This window comes from Oenanthe melanoleuca, chromosome 1 (genome assembly GCF_029582105.1).
Source record: "Oenanthe melanoleuca isolate GR-GAL-2019-014 chromosome 1, OMel1.0, whole genome shotgun sequence".
NCBI classification, from domain to species: domain Eukaryota; kingdom Metazoa; phylum Chordata; class Aves; order Passeriformes; family Muscicapidae; genus Oenanthe; species Oenanthe melanoleuca.
In genome coordinates this window covers 36,639,934-36,660,669 of record NC_079333.1, presented here as the reverse complement: position 1 = coordinate 36,660,669, position 20,736 = coordinate 36,639,934, and the positions used below count along the sequence as shown (strand labels likewise).

Sequence of the window (20,736 nt, the reverse complement as noted above, 5' to 3'; positions counted from 1 at the left end):
TCATCCACATTTCTTACCTATGCACTGAGTCCTACAAAGACCTTCCTAAGGCATAATTTTCTTTGGGGAGGGGGGAAAAGTATAAATTCTTCCATGTTCTCTTCCGTTCCTTTGGACACTTATCTGGTTTTGTTTTTAGAACAGTTTCAGCCAGCTCCTGTTTTGTGGCTGACAGAGCTGTTTAGTCCTCTGGATAGGTTTTAGAGGTTGACCTTGGGTTTGTCACCTTCAAGCTTTTGGATTTAGGACAGTTCCCAAATGCTACTAGTTTATAATGCAGACTTTTCATACTTGAGAGCCTGTAGCACTCCATGGAGAGCATTCCTGCCTTGGTGACTTGATCTCTGTTCATTTTGTTGCTTAACTCTGTCCCTGCTGGTGCTTCAGCCCAACACAGATGTCCTTCAACACGGGTGTCTCAGTGCTGCCTGCACCAGGCAGGCAATGGTGAACCCGTTGCTTCACACTTTTTGTGATGTTTCATGATCCCTGTGGCAGGCTGTGGCAGCAGTGATGTCCTGGGGCTCTTTGGAGCCTTCACTCTGGTTTCACAGCTGCTATCCAGATGAGGAGCAGGACAGAGGAAATGAACTGTGCCAGAAGGTTCATACAAATAGCTGGATTTTTTTTTATTATCAGTGTAATCACTTTGGCAAACTAGCTTCTACAGTCAAAAGATACTTACTACTCTGTTTCTAAAACATCAGGCACATTAGCTACCCTAGAAGTGAAGTACCAAATAATTCCCTTTCTTAACAATGCATTTTAAGTGAAAGGCTTTAATTTTGTATGTACACAGAGAACAAAAGTTCTGCACAGACAGTATTTTTGCACAGAACAAGAGACCCCAATTTCAATGTTTACAGGACAGGAAGATGAAAGGGTTTAGAGTATCTGTTTTTGGCAGCTGAAATGGGAGATTTTGATAAGTAAATTTTGTTTGTTGATGTGATGTAGATTCTATAAAGGCTCAGCCCTGCATTTCTACTTCATTTGTGTGTTTTCAAATGATTGAGGAAAACAAAGAAATTACTGAGAAACATTTAAGAACCTTCAACATATTGTTTGACTGGACATCAATGCAGGACACATTTAAGATACAGTAAGACTGTTGCACAGTGAAATTTCCTACCTTTGAACATAATTTAAAGTACAGAAGTGGGAAAAAAAATTTAAAAAAACCAAAACAGCAACTTGAATTTACATTCAAAATCAAATTTGTGTAAACAGTTTTACAAAGGTGTTTGTTCTGGAATTCCTCTTCAAGAGCTATAGCAGGTATGAGCAGGCAAGAAAGAACACAGCCTAACAAAAAAATGAGCTATAAACATTCAAGTATCACTAAACATGTCCTGATTCTGTCTGTCTGCCTCGCAGAGCACAGAGATCATCTTCCTGATGCCTTCATTACAGATAGGGAGAGAGGTGTTGCTCAGTGCAAAGAAGAAATACAGAATCAGGACGTAAAAAGCAGCATTTACAAAGTCAATTAATCTCTTGGAGGTTGTTCAGGGCTAGATTTTTTAGAGATGGAAAAAGCTGTTAGAAACTAACAGCACGGGCACTGCTGAACCTGTCAGGTGCTAAAATTTATTTGTAGGTTTTCAGAAATCTGTCTGTAGTGCAGAGATTCCTCATTTAACAGGAAAAATAAAAAGGGACAATCACTTGACTGGTGGTGAATTCATTGAGCCAAACTTTGGGAAACTGCAGGGACACTGAGATTAGCACCTGCTCCTTCAGAAGCTGACAACTTAAGCCAGTCCCTGGTGGTGTTTATTTCCTAGTGTGAGCCCCGTGTTTCTGCACAGATCACATGGATGCCATTCTGCCTGCTCCTTATTCCTGTGAAAAGCCTATGGATGCCAAGAGGTGTGCTGGATTGGATCTTGGACAGAGCTCATCTGAGCTCCAGAGGAGTGGAAATGGTGATGGGTGGCACATGGCTCTTGGAGCTGAGCCCTACAGCTCATGTTCACTCTTGTGAGCACTGGCCATGGGGTAGGACTGTCAGCATATGCCCTGCTCCAGTTTTATTAGCAGCATGTGGTCTGCAAATATTAGGTTAATGGTTGGACTCAATGATCTTAGAGGTATTTTCCAACCTTTATGGTTTTATGGTTCTATGTCGTGAAATCCAGTGAGTCCCTGTGAACGATATTAAAAGTGGGGATTTACAGGGAATCTGCCAGAAATGCACTTTTGTCATGCAGAGCTGTGTAATGGATTCTATTTCCTTGGTGGGTGATGAAGCAGAAGAAGATTAATGCTGTTGACAGTAGAACAAGTCCGATGCAAAAAAATGCTGCGAGTATCAGGCTGGCTTCTCCAGGACTCAAAGTTTTGCCGAAAAAATTGCCTACTCTGTTGTCATCATCTGCTAAAAGAGAGTTGTTAATGAGAAATCTGCACATGAATCTGAAGAGTTTTAAATGGCATTTTAAAAATTCCTTACCCTTTGTAGTGGTTCCATTTGTTGAAGTAGTTGTATTGTATGCTTCAGTTGTGTGTCCTCCTTCTGAAGGAACTTCCCACTCTCTTCTCTCTTCTCAGAGAGAAAAAAAGCATAGTTATGTTGAAAGCCTTAATAAATAATTTTTCTTATTTGAAAAAGTAGAGTTGACTTTATTTCATTATTTCTACCTTGTTGATCTGAACACAAATCGTGATTAGATCATCACAGCTGTTCTTCTGGGCAGCTCCATGGGCAGCATTCCCCTTCTCTGGAGGTATCTCTGTTACTCCACTACTTACTGTAGTGATGGGACACTGAGTAACTTTTAAACTGAAAGAGGGTAGATTTAGATGGGCTATAAGGAATACATTTTCTATGATTAGGGTGGTGAGGCACTGGCACAGGTTGCCCAGAGAAGGTGTGGATGCCCCATCCCTGGCTGTGTTCAAGGCCAGGCTGGATAGGGCCTTGAACAATTTGGTTTATTGGAAGGTGTCCCTGCCCATGGCAGAGGGGTTGGAACTGGATGATCTTTAAGGTCCCTTCCAACCCAAACCATTCCATGATTCCATGATTCTACATTTGCTTGTCCATTTGAAATCTCACAGCCCACATGAATAGGTGGAATCAAATAAACTCCTCATATCCAAGGAAGGAGTATTTTGGCTACATTTGTCATCTACACTTGTCATCGTGCTGCTACAGGGTTATAGGTATGAGGTGTGTCTACTGGCACTGGTTCAACTCTTGAAGAGGAGTGTAGCCAGCACAGTGGGGACCTAGGTGGGAGATGCTGGATCCAGATGTTTAGTGAAGTGATGTGCTGTGGAGAGGTTCACAAAACACTTTTGGCTTCACTCACATGCCTTGGAAGAGACAGGCACCCCTCAAAAAGTTTGCCAGCTTTTCTTAGCCAAGAGATCACCTATTTCTTGGACAAGGTGAACAGCCATTTTCTGGAGCTCCTTTTATCCCAGCTGGTGTCTGCCTGTGCAGCGAGGAGCCCAAACAGCTCTGCAAATCATTAGGGGTCACAGGAAGGAACCAGCACCATGCCAGACTGTAGGGCCTCCCTCACAGTGTGTCAAAAAGGCTGAAAAACAGCTTTGCAGATGTTCTCTGCACCACCTTTAAATGGCAAATGGTCCCTAGGCTGCCACTGTCTCAGAAGGGCACTTGTGAAGCACCAACTGCTTTCAAGTTGCAGCAAAGTGCACCAAAGATTGCTGTCTTTGCCATGTCATTAGGGGTGTTTGACCTGTCTCTTGTCACTGCTAACTGGCCATGGCAGTGCAGGTGCTTCCCAGGTGAGCTCTTTTCCTTGCATCCCTGCCTTCCATCCAATTGTGCTGCAATACCATCTCTGAGTGCCAGGACATTTCTGATAGTGCACCTGATTTATTGATGGTGTAGGTTGTCTCCATGCCAGCGTGGATGTGATCGGCCACGTGACAGTGCAGAAGCCACGTTCCAGGGTTCTCTGCTACGAGTTCAACTGTCTGGAAAGTCCCAGGGAAAAGGTCATATACATCTCCTCTGTGGTCCTTATCTGTCTGTGGCAAAGCAAAACCAGAATTGTGAGAGTCGTGCCTCAAATACTCCCCCACGGGCACTGAAATATTCCAGTTAGACTTCCAGCTCCTTAAGGTAGATCAAATGCTTCTTGTACATTTCTGGTGAGCATCATCCAGAGAAACTGAGATCTGTGGACACCTCTCATTTCATCTATTATATAACAGCAGCAGACCTCTCCTGATGACTCCAACTGTTGGCTGAGCAAAGATGTTTCTTTGAAAGATGGATTTTTCAGGTAGTTCTGACAGTGGCAAACTGTCACAGCATAAAACTATACTCTAACCCTCCATAACTCTAATTTCCTCCCTGCATCTTCCCTTACATCTGTGGATAATCACATATTTTAACCCACCCAAGCATGTCCTCTGCTAGAGTAATAGAAGCTTTGCAAGGATCTCATTCATTTTGCATGTCCTTCAAATGCAAAACTCTCAGCAACCTCAGCATCACCTCAGGGCTTTGTGCCTAAGTGACAAAACCAGGCTGGAAATATGGATGTTTTTTTTTTTGTTTGTTGTTCTTATAAATTTCCCACCAACTATAAAAGTTTTACTTTGATTTATTTTACCAACCTTGAAGATGAAGGTCTGTGCATGGAAGTGAACTGTGTGGATATCCACTTCATTGCCCATTCCTATCAAGTACCAGTTTGTCCTATCACCTTCGTTCATCGTTAGACCCAAGAGATTGTTGTAAATCTTCCCATTGATTGCTGGAAGAATGTCAGAAAACAGGAATGATTAATAACTAGCCATGGGGTGGGTGATTATAACCTCTGCTTCAGGCAGCCTTTGCATTTCCAGGGGAGAAGGAGTGCTCAGGCAGAGCGGGGACAGGCATGTGTGGTCAAGACAAGTGCTGTCCATAGTGACCACTGCCACTGCAGGGACACAGTCATGCTTTTGTTTCAGTTTCCAAACTGTGTAAGTATACATCTGCAAATATTTTTCTGTCTTAAAGAGCATCAAACTGTTTTTTTACTGGTTGAGATTGAACTCCTGAACAAACTAGATTTATGCTGAGAAGCCACATGGAAAAAGAGGGAACAAAATTGTTGCCTAAAATGGGTACCAGCTGTAGAAAGAAGAGTTTGCTTTGCCCCCAGTTGCAGTTTGCTTTGTCACCATCCAGTCTATTCTGCCTGGCTCCTGAACTAGCTGCAAATACAGCCACAGTTTTAAAATATCATCCTTATGCTCCTAAAACAACAATCCTTGGAGGAGCATGGCTCCCAAATGACAAGGGAATTCTGGCAGGGCACCCTCTTCCCAATAGACTATCTTGTAAACTATCTTGTTAGAAAAATGTCTTGGCTTGGCCTGGTGAAATCTTTTTGTATCCAGCACTGCAGTTTATGAAGTTGTCACGTGGCTGGGTAACTGCAGGCTAAGTCAAATGTCTTACTAAAAGGGCTGTGAAAAATAAACCTCTTTCCTCTTGGCTGCTGCTGCCGAGTCCTACATACCATGCTTGCTGTTGCCTTCTTCAAAGTTCTCAGTGGAATTAAAATCATCAGGATTCTTGTGAAGGTATGTTTCAATATTGTCTTTCAAATACCAGGACTGATTTTCATCGAACACCATAAACAGAAGAGTAAATTCACGATCGATGTCTTTCCTTAGACCTCTTTCATCTAAAGTTCCTTTTCTGCATACTACAAGAGGCCCAATCAGACCACTGTATGTGTCCTGAAATAAAATAAATATATGCATTACAGATTTTCAGTTCATCCGGTTATGAAATAAATACAGATTAACTGAAGATTAAATTGCTTTCTCCTAGCAGACAAGAAAAAAACAGTCTGATTAAAAATTTCTTTCTCTGTTTGCCTCTCTGGTAATATACCAAAGCAATGAGCTCAAATGGCCCCTTTCAACCTTACTCATTCTGTGATTCTGTGATTTTGTGTAATGTTTTGTCTTTACCCCAAATCCCTTCAACTGTTCTTTAAGGAGGAAGTCACATTACTGTGGTGCATGCCTTGGGATTTCTGTAGATTAAATTACCCAGGCATGTGCAACTGTTAGTAAAGAGGACAAAGCATCTAGCTCTGTAAATGGTTTCTCCAGCCTGTGGTCCTCTCTCAGCTGAGAAGCAGGATCCTTTCAGAAACATTACACAAGCCATGACATGTTAGCCAAAGCAATGCAAGCTTTCATGGCCATTTCTGGGTTACCTTGACAAAATTTGCTGTTGAATAATAAACCCAAGTGATACAATTCGGATCTGTTTTTCCAGGACCGGATCGTTCTGGGACATTCCACCTGTAGGTGTTTATTTCCCCTGAAACAGAGAAAGAACAGTTTTACCTTGAGTAGCTAAGTGTTAGAGGCTTTGAATAGTATCTAACTCAGACCTCCTACCTTCCTCATCAAAAAATTTTCTGCATCAAAACTAGCTGTGGAAACATGTAGCAATGGGACAGGGATATGATTTCTACCTTCCAGGAAGTCAGGGAGGTTCTAGTGGTGTAAATGAAGGAAGATTGCTCTGGAGAAGATCTGCAAATGATACTGACAAAAGTGGCATCCCACAGAAGGAAGTTTACAGACAGGACTCTTCATCTTTCCCCTTTGCAAAACTTGTAGTAATTCAGTGATCTTGGCTGCTGATGCTTAAGGTCAGTCAAGGCATTGGAAGCCAAGCCCAGAAAATGTTTCTTGGACCTTTCAGCTGAAAAGGGCAAAAAGAAGTGGCAGCTGCCACTGGGATTTTGCAGAGGGTGCTGCAGAAGTATGTCAGCTGAGGGCCCAGATAGGAGAGCTGAATATGTACCAACCTGCTGTCTGGGAGCAGCAGGGGGGGTTCTTTCCTCTTCTAGATAAGCCCCTGCTCCACAGCAATTACCAGAGAATCTCTAGCCCTTCCCAAATATCACCATCTCTGCCACATCCTCCCTGAGCAGAAATTCCCTGATCTCTGATTTTAAAAAACTGTAACAAATGGGTGAGGAAATTATCTATTTGAGTGAGGATCATTTTTCTACACTGAACAGAAACATCTGTGCTCAGATGAACTGCCTATGCTATGTTTCCCTGCTTTTTTTTTTTTTTTTTTTTTTTTTTTTTTTTTTTTTCTGCTGGTACTGCAGTAAAGGATAGGAAACCAAGATGTGGTCTACACCTTGCCCTTTTAAGTGGTGGAGAAATGTTGAACCAGGCAATCTCTGTCCCAAAAGTCTTTCAGGGTGACCATAGCCAAGAGCATCGTGGGATGTGCTGTGAGTCAGGTGAAAACCAGGAAATCACAGAACCATGGTTTTAGTACAGCTGTCAATAGCTGTGGACATTTAGGCAAGGAGAGTTCTCAAGCTTAAAGGGTTGGGAAGTGACTGAGCCTAGTTTTGTGTCACTGAGCCACCACACTGTTCATGCTTCATGCAACAATGGGTTTTATTGTACAGGAGTAACTACAAAAACAAGAAAGTGACTCTCAACTCTCATACAATATGAAATGAGTCTCATGTAAGTATTGCAATATAATTTACTCTTACAGGATAAGCACCATGTCATGGAGACATAGGCCAGGGAACTGTTTGCCATCCACCTGTATGTAACCTACAGGTCATCACCTCTCTTTAGAGAGCATGATCTGAGAAGGGAGGCTGGTCATGGTCCTCCACCCCTTCCTTGCTTTTTCCTCCTCATCTCAGGATGTTTGGGGGCTGGAGATGGAAAAAATTCTCCACCCTACTTAAAAGCTGACACACTTCAGAAGGCATTGAAGACCTATCTTTGAAGTGCAAATAAGGAATAATCCCTGAAAAGAGCAATAAACATGAGGAAAATTATGTTTTTCCCCTTTTTTCCTCTGAGCAAATGGAAAAATGGACAGGGAGAGAACAAAGCTGTGGTAAATGAGAGCTAGTGTAGCATAGCCTGCTGCTCTCTGCATCTATTTACCATGCCCTCCACAGTTTCTTTAGGAGCTGGCAGTGCTCTTAGGAGTGCAGTTTGTCAGAATGCAAATCTGTCTGATGACTGATTTAGTAGAATTAGACAGTCTTTGGCCAGTTTGGGGTGAGCAGTCCATCCTAGCTAGGAAGACTGACAGTGAGGATTTCTAGGTGATGGTAGTGGGGACTGAGGTGTCCAAAATTTTTCCTATTTTCAGGGATTTCATTTCTGTGTTAACTGCTCTTTCCAAACTCCTAAGGAAAAGTCAGTCCTTAGATCCTGAAGGACGCTTTTGGCTTACTCTCAAACACAAACACCTTCCCTCATCTAACTCATCCCAAGCCTGCTCCCATGTGGACACAGGAGACATGGCAGTAATAGTCCTGTTACACCCCTAACTGCATCAACAGCATCACAGAGCAAATTACAAAACAAGAGAATTGTATATAAATCAGTTCCTCTTTTTTCCCCTCCGCCATGTATTACACCTCAGGTATGCATTCATCAAACTCCAGCAAGGCAGATGTTGGCTCATATTTGGACTTGGGTTTCTGTGGTTTTGTACTGCACCAACACAGCTGCTCACAGGAAAGAAATTTCAGCTTGCAAAGAGCTTTATTACATGAAATTTTTTTTTCATTTAGCTTCACACACATTTAGTTCACAAATACCATGAAAAAAATTGCATGGGTGTTGGAAAAACAAAGGTGTGTACATTTTGGATTGACTACAATACCTGGGTGTGACTTCCTACTAGAACATAAACCCAATAAAAAAATTGAAGTGCAAAAAGTTTAACTAGAATTTTTCTATATGAAAAGCTATTTTCCACTGTTTTCCTCACAAGAAACTGAGGCATATTTGGTACACTTTTCCAAAGATTGTTAATTCACATGGCAGCTACATTTTGCATTTTATGCATGACTCTGAATGCAAATGCCAATTCTGTGTAGCTTGAAAGAGGCAGAGTTAATATTAACATCTGCAATTCTTATCTCTGAATTTGAAAGTTTTAAAAACATTGTTAGAGTGTCAGTGTGGAGACAAATGCAGCACTGGTTCACATTTCTCTTGCCATGATTATGGGCCTTCTTCTCTCTCTTTTGGAAGTTGTCCAGTGATATTACCTTCCTGTTTCTACCCTGATAGGAATGAAGGCTCATTCTCTGCCCAGACATGTCACTTGGTCAAGAACCTACATGTACAGCAACTCAGAACTGTAGCTGAGTAAGTGTTGAGCATATTGTGCCTGGGAGAACATACAGATATGGGCGAGTTTGAAAGAGGGATTATCATTATGTGCTAAAATGCTTTCATATACAGCCTCTGTAGCTCAGAGAAAAGAAGGGGGAAATAAAACAAAAGGGATCCTTACCAGGGAGGGTAATTGGTGTCTCAGGCTGTTCTTCACAACCCACTTCTTCTATACCATGTGCACTTATTGAGTAAGGCCTGCTGGCTTTGTTCTTAAAGACAATGAGTACAGAGTCACCGACCTCGGCATGGAGTAATGGCCCTAAATGCAGATAGAAGGTGCCAGTGATTAATGCTGCTTTTCTGAATTCAACACACTCTCTATAGCTTGGCCTAGGAGTGGAGCCAAAGTCTCTATCAAAACCCTTGGGCTTTTCTATTCTTCCAGGAAAGCCATCAAAATTGGTTTATCTCAGCTGATTAAAAGCTCCATATGTATAAGTAGTCCCTTTTCAGTCAATGAAGAGAATATTTCTCTCTAAAAACAGGCCTTTGGACAGCTGGCTTTTAAGGAAAATTCCTGAGGATGGGTTTTGAATCTTTCAAAATTTTATTTCTTAAGCTGGCAATTGCCACTTTTTTTTTTTTTTTAATTTATTTTTTTTTTTTAGCTCTTGTTCTTCAAAAAAAGGAAATAGTAAATATATTCCTAGAGAAGGTTATCCCAAGGGAACAGGGAGGCTTAATTTCAATATAAGGAAAAGGTTCTTCACTCGGAGGGTGGCTGTGCAGTGGAACAGGTGCCCCAGGGAAGTGGTCACAGCCCCAAGTCTGACAGAGTTCAGGAAGTGTTTGCTCTCAGGAACATGGAGTGATCTTGTACAGGGCCAGGAGCTGGACTTCAATGATCTTCCAATTCAAAATATTCTATGATTCTATGACTGTTTTATGACCAGTTGTTGCCCACTTTTCATCCCATAAAAACATTTAATAATGGGTAAAATTCTGTCTTGCCCAACTGCAAACACAAATCCATCTCCTTAATATTGTCTCAATCTGTTTACAAGAGTCTCCCTCATGTTACAAGCTCTGAAGCTAAGGTGAATCCTGGAATTGCCATTATAGCACTCCGAAGGATATTCCTTATTCATGTTCAAGATTAAATTCTTTAATTTGGAAAGGGTCTTTACACTCAGCAATTACGTAAATAGCATGTAAAAAAACACTGATGCCTGGAATAGGCATCAGTGTTCCTTATTTTTCATCTTTACAAAGCTAGAAAACATCTTAGTTTTTGGAAAGCAATCCTCTTGCTGACCACAGGCTTGGTCTGTGAGACATGAGAGCTACTTGCCCAGGATTTCCAAGTGTTCCTCCTCTTCTGTCCTCACTTTGTGCTGTGTGAAGTTGCCACTTGTGTACTCCCTGTAAACCACCTTCTTGTATTTTGAACCAATCTGGTCCTCTGCTTGGCTCAGAAAAACATGCCCATAGCTGCAAAATAAAAAGACAATAAAAGCACTAAAGCACACATATCTGAAAGCCAGTAGCTGTTGTGTTAGTCACAATAGATTCAATGATAATTGAAAATGTGTTGATGGATGTGAAGGCCCTGAGAGATGCAGGAGGTTTTAAACAGCAAGAGTGATAATCCTCACTGAATGCACACCCTCTTCAAACAGGTAAAGCTGATAATAAGTTGCACTCTCCAAGAATTTTGGGAACACAAAACCTTCACCAGAGCTGTCAGAACAGAGGTAAAGTAGGAGATGGGAGTGGTTTCAGCTGCCCTCTCCAGCTGCATCCTTCACTCCAATGAAAGATATTGCCTGTCCTTGGAGACCTGAATGCTCTTATCATGATGGCTACTATTGCTATCCTGGCTATTAGTCAGCACGGGGAGATGATAAACAAAGCTTGACCTTCGAAAACAAATGCCATCATCTGAGATAAGAGGGAGCTGCTTTACCCTTCCCTCTTGCTGCTATGTGCTGCACAGGTAGGATGCTTTCCCAGCATGATGATAAAACAGGTTAGATGCTTTCCCAGCATGGTATTTTCTGTTCTGCACCTGGAAGAGGATGCTTTCCAGGCTTACCCTCAGTTTGTTGCTGCTCCCATGGGATCCCAGAGGGCTGACTTGCCAGCAGAGGACACTCACAACCTGCTGTGCAGCTGAGAGCTCACCCTATTCTGGGAGCAGCTGGCTCCTGGCAGCCCATCTCCAAGGTGCCCCTGGCAGGGGAGTTGCAAGGTTGGCTCACAACATACTAAATAAAACCAAAGAACTGCCCCAGGGATACTGCTTACTGTGTAGTGAGCTATGTGTGCAACAGCAGCATTTGACAGTACTGGAGTTTATGTTTTCTTTAAACTCACATCAACATCTGTGACTCTTCAGGTGTATTTTTTATAATCTCCTCTTCCTCTGTACAAGGAGCAGCTTCCCAGATGCTTTTCTAAGGTTTATTTTTGACATGTGTTCCTTTTTGCTTTCAGCAAAGTGTCCTCAGAGAGCAGTCTATGCAATATGATCTGGAATGTGTATTTTTTTCAGAAGTTTTTTATTCCTTAACACAGTACAGTGATTCACTTGCAGAGTTATTTTTGTTCTGATCTTTTCAGGGGATCTAGGGGCTACCATGCTGCAGGAAAGCAGGCTCAGCACCCCCTTCATGCACCTGCATTGCCTACAGGAGCTCACATCTGGAACAGGTGCCTCTATGAAAACCAGAACTCTGGGATGGCAGGGCTGGGGAGAGTAAGGGAGAGGAGGGGGTTGGGGTACATCATTGTAAGCTTGTGCCAGGGCTGGAACACAAACTTGGAAGCCTTCTTGAATTCAGCAGCATTACAAGACACTCTGAAATGAAAGCATTTAACACTGGTCCCTGTGAACTAGTCTAGTCTGAAGGGCTGTGACTTCATAAATACATTTTTTCATGATATGTTTGGCAAAGAGTCCTCCTAAAAAATACAAGGCTGGCATCATGAAATGGTGCTTCAAAGTTTCCCCTCCACTATAAGTGTGTCGTGTGCACACAAGTGTTTTTTTGGGTTGGGTACCTTTCCTCATAGCTGCTGATGTTATAAATCTTTGGTGCTGAGCTCTTATTTGAGGCATAGTCCCACTCAATTTCCTCTGCAGCAATGTAGTAGATCCTCATGGCCCCGTGCTGCTGCTGGGCTTGGGTGGTGTTGTGGCAGCTGCTGACCTCGTAGAGATGTTTCATCCCACCAACAAAGTGATCAAAAGTCCTGCAAACCACTTTGAACGTGCCTGCAAAGAAAAGCACATGACATTTAAGCAGTTAAAAGAACTTAACAATCAGCTGCACAAATTAGGTCCTGTGTACATCTCTGATCTGTCCTCAGACAATCCTCATCTATGATGCTGTATGGAAAGTCAAGCAAGGGAAGGTTTAAATAGAATGATAGAATATTCTAGGCTGGAAAAGACCTCCAAGATTATTAGCCCAGCACTGCCAAGTCTACCACTAAACCATGTCCCTAAATGCTATATCTACAATATTTTAACCAGGGATGGTGACTTCACCACTTCCTGAGCAGCCTGCTCCGATGAATTGAAACTCTCTGATGCAACCTGAGGTTATTTCCTCTTTTCCTGTCACTTGTTACTATTTGGGAGAGGAGACTAACACCCGGGCAGCTATAGAGACTGAGAACATTCCCTCTGAGACTCCTTTTCCCCAGGCTAAACACTCCCTCAGCCACTCCTCACAGGATTTGTGCTCCAGAGCCTTCCCCAGCTCTGTGTCCCTTCTCTGGACACTCTCCAGCCTCTCAATGTCTTTCTTGCAGTGAGGGGCCCAGAACTTAGCACAGGATTGGAGCTGTGGCCTCAGCAGTGCCCAGTGCAGGGGGACAATCCCTGCCCTGCTCCTGCTGGCCACACCACTGCTGGTCCAGGCCAGGTGCCACTGGCCTTCTTGAACACCTGGGCACACCCTGGATCATGGTTAGCCACTGCTGACCAGCACCTTATTGTGAACCAAGTGCAGGACCTTATTTTGCTCCATAGGAAAAACTAGCCTGCTCTATCTTTGCTCAAAAATCACCATAAATTACTTCTAGCTCTTTGAGTTAGATCAGCTTGGCCAGGGAAGCTCTGAGAAGCCCTTAGATGTCTGGAAGCAGGAGTAAGCTTGCCAGCAATACCATGCTGCAGACATGCCCATGAGGAACACAAGAAGACGTAGGAGGAAGCATTCATTGCAAAACTCAGTAAAGGCATGGAGAAACAAGGGTTGTGTGAGAGATGCTGGTTCCTTGTCCCTGAGCATGGAGCCACTGTACCAGCCCTCAGTGCAAGAGACTCTTCACTGAGCCCCTGCAGTCTGTATGCTGTAATCAGGCTAATGAAGAGCTCTGCAATACACATACAGACCCTCTATACAGGAATGCCTCCTTATGACCATCTATCTATATGCACAATTGAGGCAAACTGTAACTTTCTGACCCTTTGCATTCCCTCCATGAAAGGCTAAGCCACCATGAGCCTCTTTTTTTGGTAGCTCTGGTGATCAAAGACAGTAGTGAGAGCATATTTTGGCATGTTGATGGGCAGATTTTAATATTTTTTAATATCTCCTTATCTCTTCCCCATTTACAGGCATCTGCAACAGAGGTCTAATCTGGCACATACACAACTCCAATGTACATTTCTATCTGGTGCCCTGGCCATGGGTAGCCCTTGGCATAGCCTTGTACAGCCCTGATGACTCTGTTAATTTAAACAGCATTGCACCAATGTAAAGCAAAGCAATGTTGTACTCTATATTATGAAGATTATTCGGTGTCTCCAGCAAACAACTCATACTCTCCTAGTTTGAAGTGTGAATCACTGGATTACCCATGAGATTTAAAAGTACCTTTAATGTATAAGCTTCTGAAGAAACTCCTAAAGACTGGCTATTATTGAAAAGCTTTTGTTGAAATCCTAAAATACCTTAAGTGATGCTGCCTGTCCACATGGCAGTGAATTAGCTTTTCTGAAAAAGTATGTCTGGAGAATTATAGGATTCTGTGAGTATCCTGTTAGCTATCTCTCTGCTTGCTGCTCTCCCCATCCCCAGGTCATTAAAGCCTCTGGTCTTTGTTGCACATATATATATATATTTGATTTATACACCTTCCCAGAAAAGTAATCCAGCCTGAATTCTCAGCTATGCCAGATCCCCAGAGTCTCTGTCAATGCTTTCAGCCTCCTTGTGCAGGGCAGAGCATCTCACTGTCTGTTATTTTGGCTGACTGGTATCTGCAAGTGGCACACAACCAAAATCAGTTCGTGAACCTACCCACACGGTCTGGCTGCATTAGTGCTGTCCCTGATAAATGAGGAAACAAGGCCAGCCCATCCCTTGTCGTCCCTCTCAAGTCGATGGTGTTGCCTTGGAAATGAACCCCGTGCATGTCGTAGTGGCTGCCCAGCCCAATGAGGTGCCAGGAGACTTTGTCATTCTTGCACATGGCCAGGCCTGGCAGATTGCCATACAAGTAACCATTGACAGCTGGAGGAGAAGGAAAAAATCCTGGTTAGCAGCAGGTCCACAGAAAAGCACAGAGCTTCCTATCACCTACCTGGCCAGAGACTCACGACTCAGCAAGTCACTAAAGGGGCATTTTGTGAATCAGGGGTAGCATTGGGGGACATAAAATTAACATCTAAGTGCTATTCCTATAAACTCAGAACTTCTGCCTCTCTGGGTTTAGTCTGTAAAATCTTGTAACAGCCCTTTGCAGTGATGATGTAGCATTCCTCCTCTGAGCTTTTCAGTATACCTTCCATACACCAGCCAAGTGTACAAATTTGGTACCTTCTTTCAGCCTGGAGAATGTATAACCAGTGGAGAGGGTCATAAAGAGTCTGAGTTACAAGTTCAGTTCTGATGGAGCCTTTTTATGTGATTTTGACCTTTGATTTCCAGCTTTACTTCCTAAATGTATATCTTTCTTTAACAAGGGTGTTATGAGGCTAAACTCCCTAATCCTCTCTATGATCAGTGTGTGAAAGATGCTATAAAAGAACAAAACTTCAGTATGAAGTCCATCTCATAGCAGAAGAATAAGATAGGGCCAGAAAGCCCCAGAGTTCTCTCGCAATATATATCTAAAGTAAAAATAAGTTATGTGATTTGCTCAAGTCTGTCATCCCATGGATACCTTGGAGTTTACCATGCTGAAGCCAGATACTTGCATCCAGAAATTATGCTGTAAAATATTTTTGGCCATTTCCCTAGTCTTTGTGTCTTCTCTTCCAGAGGTGGTCACTGCCCAAATGGGAGATGGCAGAGCAGGTAGACTTTACTGCATGAGTCAGCGCCAAGGCACAGCCAATTTCACAGCAGTGAAATTTGAAACACTAGGGAACATGGGCTTCTTCTGCAGCTGATGCCTGTGTCTGGCATTGTGCCTTTTTATAGAACTAGGTATTGTATCCAAAACCAATGCTCTGTTGTCTTTTTCCAGTAGTAGTTGGTGGATGGATGTGTTCATTGCCATTGTGATTGGGGTTTCAGCGTGCCCTCCAAGGGCATCAGGAGCTGGCCATAAGCTGACTGACAGCTTTCCAGCTCACTCTCCAGGGCAGTGCAGAGAGCTATGAGTGATAACTAAACCTGCCAACTCATCTTCCCAATATGGTTGAATAAAAAGTATCCTTAACAGATATTAGATATTCTATACCATGCATTTTGTTGGATTCCATGAAATCAGCATCTTTTTCATCTACTTTTGAAGGGTCTCCAGTAAATGCTTCGATATTCTTGTTCAGATACCAGCTGTCATTCTCATCAAAGATTGAAAAGAGGAGGTAAAATTCTCTGTCTATTCCTTTCTGTGGACAAAAAGGAAGACAAGAAGTAATAATAATAATTTTAAAAAGTCTGAATAATGAAAATGAATAGGTTTTTATAACAAAACTTTCTTTTCCCTGAAGCCACCTTCTTACTAAGTCTGCATAGAGACAGGAATTGGCACCTTTCCATCAGCCAGAAGGATAAATAAAATGTCCATAATGTGGTGTGAAAAGAGTTATTATTTGCATGGAAAAGACAGAAAAGCTAAGGAAGAGCCAGGATGTTCCAGAATGACAATTTTGGCTTCTTAACCATCCACTTAGGTCAGTTTTTGCCCTGAGGAGTGACATTTATTTAATCTCTGTAAACTGAGCTGGGAACTGGACAAATTGCCTGCATGGAACCCCCAGTGCAGCACCCTGCTCTTAGGGAGAAGCAGATATTCTCATTGCACCTGTGTCCCGTCGTGATCCAGGGCACCTTTCCGACAGACCAGCAAAGGTCCCACGAGGCCAGAGTTGGTGTCCTTGACAGCATCAGTGGCTGAATAGTACAGGTAGGTCAGGCACGGGGGGTCACTCTCTGTTGGGCCTCCATTCTCAGGCACCCTCCATTTGTAGGTGAAGGTTTCACCTGGCCTGACGTGGGCTCCTGGCTTCAGGTAGCCTGTAGAGAGAAAGTTGAGATGCACCATGATTACAGGAAGGCTTTGTCTTCCTGTCAACGAGAGTTGGATGGAAATCAGGCACAGCTACTGATTTCTGCGGAAATCCCACGGTTTGGGCGGTTATGCCATGGGAACATCTCAGCCCAGTCCTGTGCCATGGGGACAGCCAAGCCCATTCCCCGCAGAACAAGCTCAGCTGCTCGGCTCAGACACCCTCCGACGCTACGCTGGATTATCTGGATTCAATCAGACAAGACAGGCAGAGCTCATCCTGGTGCTTAAATGGCTTCCTCTAATGTTTGTAGCTTACCTGCCCTGACATGGAATTTATCTGTGGCACCAACTCAGACTCTGCTTTTCATTAAGCACCAAAAAATGAATTAGATTAGTGTGTGGAGCTGGAGCTGTGGCTCTTTAGAAATTCAAAACAAATCTGATCCTGGTAATTGTTTCTTTTTGATTTTGTAGCAATGCACAGGAGCCTTTGTCAGCATCTCCAGAGAGTGGATGATATTGTTCTTTGTTGGAGGCTACTTTTAAAGGATTTGGGCCATTGTCAGCTGCCATGCAAATGGTAGATTTAAATTTTCTTTGATATTTAAGCATCCATTGTCTATATTTTCTCAGCACAGTCAGTTTCTACTACTCCAAGAAAATCTTAGAAACTTAGACACAAGTGAAAATAGCAGTATTACTCTGAGCACCTCTATTTGCTGCAAACTGCAACAGAAAGCAGAGTATAGTTTCCACAGTATCCAATACTACTGAATTCATCCTGCAACAGTCATCAATGAGGCAAACATTGACTTGGAGTCAAAAGCCCTCTGAGACTGACAAGTATCAAATGCAACATGCAAGGATATTTCCTTGAGAGCACTGAAAAAGACATATATATGCAGACATCTCTAGATGTAAGTATTTTTATTTACAATATTTTCACAAAAGTGAGCTGTACTTAGATAATGCACGTCTTCTGAAAAATTATTTACCCTCAGCATAAACCTACAGCCTCTGCATGTCCACGGACAGGATTTCTGCATGTGTACATTGATAGGATTTCCTGCATGTATACAGGATTTCATGCAATGTATACACTTGTAGATAGATGTTATGGAAATCCGTGGCACAAGATTGTGTTGGGTTGATGTGGCCAGAAATGTGTATTCTATCACCATCTGTTGCAGCCGGGTTGGGCAGTGACCCTTATCTCCATGGCACATACCATCTGCTAATGGGCCTTCTTTAAGACAAAGTGGGGCAATCATCTTTATCTTATCTACAACCCATCCTCCCTCCAGGAAGATATTATCTGCTGTTAATGGGCCATTCAGTCCCACTGTATGACTGATAAAATTACATCATCCCACTGGGAGATGCTCCAGCCAGGGTGAGGAGCCAAGCCTTTCCTACCTAGATAAAAAACTGACATTTTGGACAACAAGATACTGTCTTTCCACTGGATTCCAGAGGAAAACTGGACCTTTACACATCATCTCTGGACCTTCAGAGGAAAACTGCACCTTCTACAGTAGCACTGCTTCAGCTGAACCACATCTGCCACTGCAGGAGGATGCAGCCACCATTTAATGGGACTGCTGCCAACACCCTGACTGTCAGGGTGTCAGGTTGTATTCTGACTCTGTCAGGGTTAGGATTGTTCTTTGTAATACTGTATTTCTATTTTAATTTTCCTAGTAAAGAACTGTTATTCTTAATTCCCATATCTTTGCCTGAGAGCCCCTTAATTTCAAAATTATAATAATAATTTGGAGGGAGAGGGTTTACATTCTCCATTTCAAAGAGAAGCTTCTGCCTTTATTGGCAAACACCTGTCCTTCAAACTAGGACAAAGAGTTAAAAGGAGAGGAGGGGCAGAAAGATTATTGATAAATCTGGAGTCAGGTTTCTCTCCAAAGACCCACAGGTGTGCCAGCTCACACATGGCTGCTGAATTGTAGGTTTTGGGTTGATTTTGCTACACACAAAAGTGTGCAGAGCTGAAGGGCACTATTACCAGGGACTGTTAAATGAAAGCCCAACAGCTCTGCAAGCAGGAATCTTCCATGGAGAGCTATCTCTGACATGGGTGGCATTAGGATCTGTGCAGGTAGCTTCAAGGCTGAACTCACACCAGCTGGTTTTTTATGTTTTGCCTCCTGGCGAATTTTGTTGAATTGCAAGGTCAGGAATAAGAGACAACAATTTAATAAAGCCTTTTGCATTGATTTCATTGTATGATGAGTTTTACATGTTGACCTAATTCTCTCTCAGCACAATTTTCAAAAGAGGGATTACCTCCCATGAGTTTCTTTTGATGCATTGTAGTAGAAACAAAGCAATTTAGGCAGCAAGAAAACTACATTTCTTTTCAGTGCTGAAAAAGCAACAAAAACTTTTTTGGAGACTATAGCATTATCTCTGTAGATGCTGTGAATGAGATCCATCTCGCTTTCATTGGGCCATCTCAAGCTTAGTCCCTAACTCAAACTCTAGACTTCTGTGGTTGGTGGAGACAGAATCACGTCTCCAGAGGGTCTTCTTGTCACTGACTGTAAAAGGTGCCTACCAATTAAACATGATATTTAATATTCAATAGTTGAACTTAGACAATAAGACCCTGTTGTTGCACGAAATGAGACTAATTTAATAAATGCTCTATTTCAGCATTTATGTATTTATGAGAATTAATAATGATTACCACTGCTTCATGGGCAATTGGATAAAAGCTGCCTTTGAAACTGACTATCCTGACAGTAAAGCAAGGGCAATGCCCAGCCTGGATTAGAGAATAGGGAGTGATGCAGCTGAGACCATATGGATAGTTACAGCCAGACTCAGCAGGGCCATCCTGCCAGATCCTAAGAGTCATAATTCTGGAGCATGTCCAGAGGAGGTCCACTGCTTGCAATGGAGCAATATTAGATTAGAACTAATAGAAACTGTGCTTGTGACTTTTGTCAACATAGACCTCAGCTAGTTTTAGATACCTTGGTCTGGCACATACCCAAGGAGAAGAACCATCACATTTGCAGACTTGTGGAGTCCCACTGATTGTGACAAGAAGGGTAGATACCAATTAATCAAATCATCCTTTCTGTGCCTTAGCATCCACGAAAGGGCAAACCTGCATAGCTCAGCAGCAGATTTTTGGACGCAAGTATTCTAGATATGATGATGCAGTAGTGCAGCCAAAACTTACCATCTAAGTAGGGAGCACCTTCTGACAGCTTGCTGAAGCTTACACCATGGGCCATAATGCTATAGCTTCTTCTGGCTTTGTTGGCAAAAGTAACCAGCAATGTATCTCCCACTTCAGCTTTTATAACAGGGCCTTGAAAAACAGAGTGAGGGCAGGTATTAGAAGGGCTGCTCTCCAGCGTATTTCCACCAAAAGATGAAAGAGCAGCGTGCCCTAAATTCCCCTCTTAGTCCAGATGGTTCTACATTCAAACCTGATGTAATGACAGGAGGGGAAAATATTCACTGTACCGAGTATTCCCAGGTGCTTCATGTCTTCTGACCAAGTTTTCTTACTGAACGTTGCATCCGTGTATCCCACATAGTGAACTTTCCAGTATTGCCCTCCTATTCTCTCCGTCCCTTGGGTGAAATATGTTGCAGATTCACTGTGGAATTAGCAAATCAGACTGATTAAATAATTGAAGGTTCAAGCAGAACCCTTCATTTCAGATAAAGTTATTACTCCAGATACAGGAGAAATGACCCCTACAAGTAACTAATCTGCATACACTTTTCTAGTACACAAAGAAAGATATGACTGGTTTGAATTAGCCAACAAAGGAGCATTCATTGTACATTAGACTTTTATGTTTAACCCTGATTTACTTAGTGAGACATTTATATCAGCTTATTTTAGGGCAAGAACTGTGCACAATGCGTGTCTAATCCTTGGTGGCTTTTCTGGGAGATACTATAATGCAGTTTGTCCTCATCAGTAATATCAGGGGGCAAAATTCTGCCACTGTGGCACCTCTGAACTGCATTAATTGTAAGTGTGAAAGCTGCCTGAAGGCTCTCGACAAAAGGTCATTAACTGTGTTGAACTTGGCATGCCTCACTTTCCCCATGGATTTAATGGAGTAAGATAAGTGCTTCCAGAAGGCACCTTGG

At 42.7% G+C, this 20,736-nt stretch overlaps 1 protein-coding gene across 1 annotated transcript in view; it reads right to left on the bottom strand.

The window, feature by feature from the left end:
- Positions 1 to 629: 629 nt before the first annotated feature.
- Positions 630 to 20,736, bottom strand: part of HEPHL1 (hephaestin like 1) — a 33,223-nt gene continuing 13,116 nt past the window's right edge. Inside the window, exons 7-20 of the mRNA XM_056485499.1 lie at positions 20,095 to 20,231; positions 19,805 to 19,936; positions 16,393 to 16,604; positions 15,826 to 15,976; positions 14,439 to 14,651; positions 12,187 to 12,400; positions 10,475 to 10,614; positions 9,302 to 9,442; positions 6,207 to 6,313; positions 5,496 to 5,718; positions 4,603 to 4,742; positions 3,849 to 4,008; positions 2,456 to 2,548; positions 630 to 2,377 (exon numbers count right to left, since the gene is read on the bottom strand). Coding sequence (XP_056341474.1) covers positions 2,175 to 2,377; positions 2,456 to 2,548; positions 3,849 to 4,008; positions 4,603 to 4,742; positions 5,496 to 5,718; positions 6,207 to 6,313; positions 9,302 to 9,442; positions 10,475 to 10,614; positions 12,187 to 12,400; positions 14,439 to 14,651; positions 15,826 to 15,976; positions 16,393 to 16,604; positions 19,805 to 19,936; positions 20,095 to 20,231 — 2,266 coding nt within the window. The 3' untranslated portion in view covers positions 630 to 2,174. The remainder of the gene's footprint in view (positions 2,378 to 2,455; positions 2,549 to 3,848; positions 4,009 to 4,602; positions 4,743 to 5,495; positions 5,719 to 6,206; positions 6,314 to 9,301; positions 9,443 to 10,474; positions 10,615 to 12,186; positions 12,401 to 14,438; positions 14,652 to 15,825; positions 15,977 to 16,392; positions 16,605 to 19,804; positions 19,937 to 20,094; positions 20,232 to 20,736) is intronic.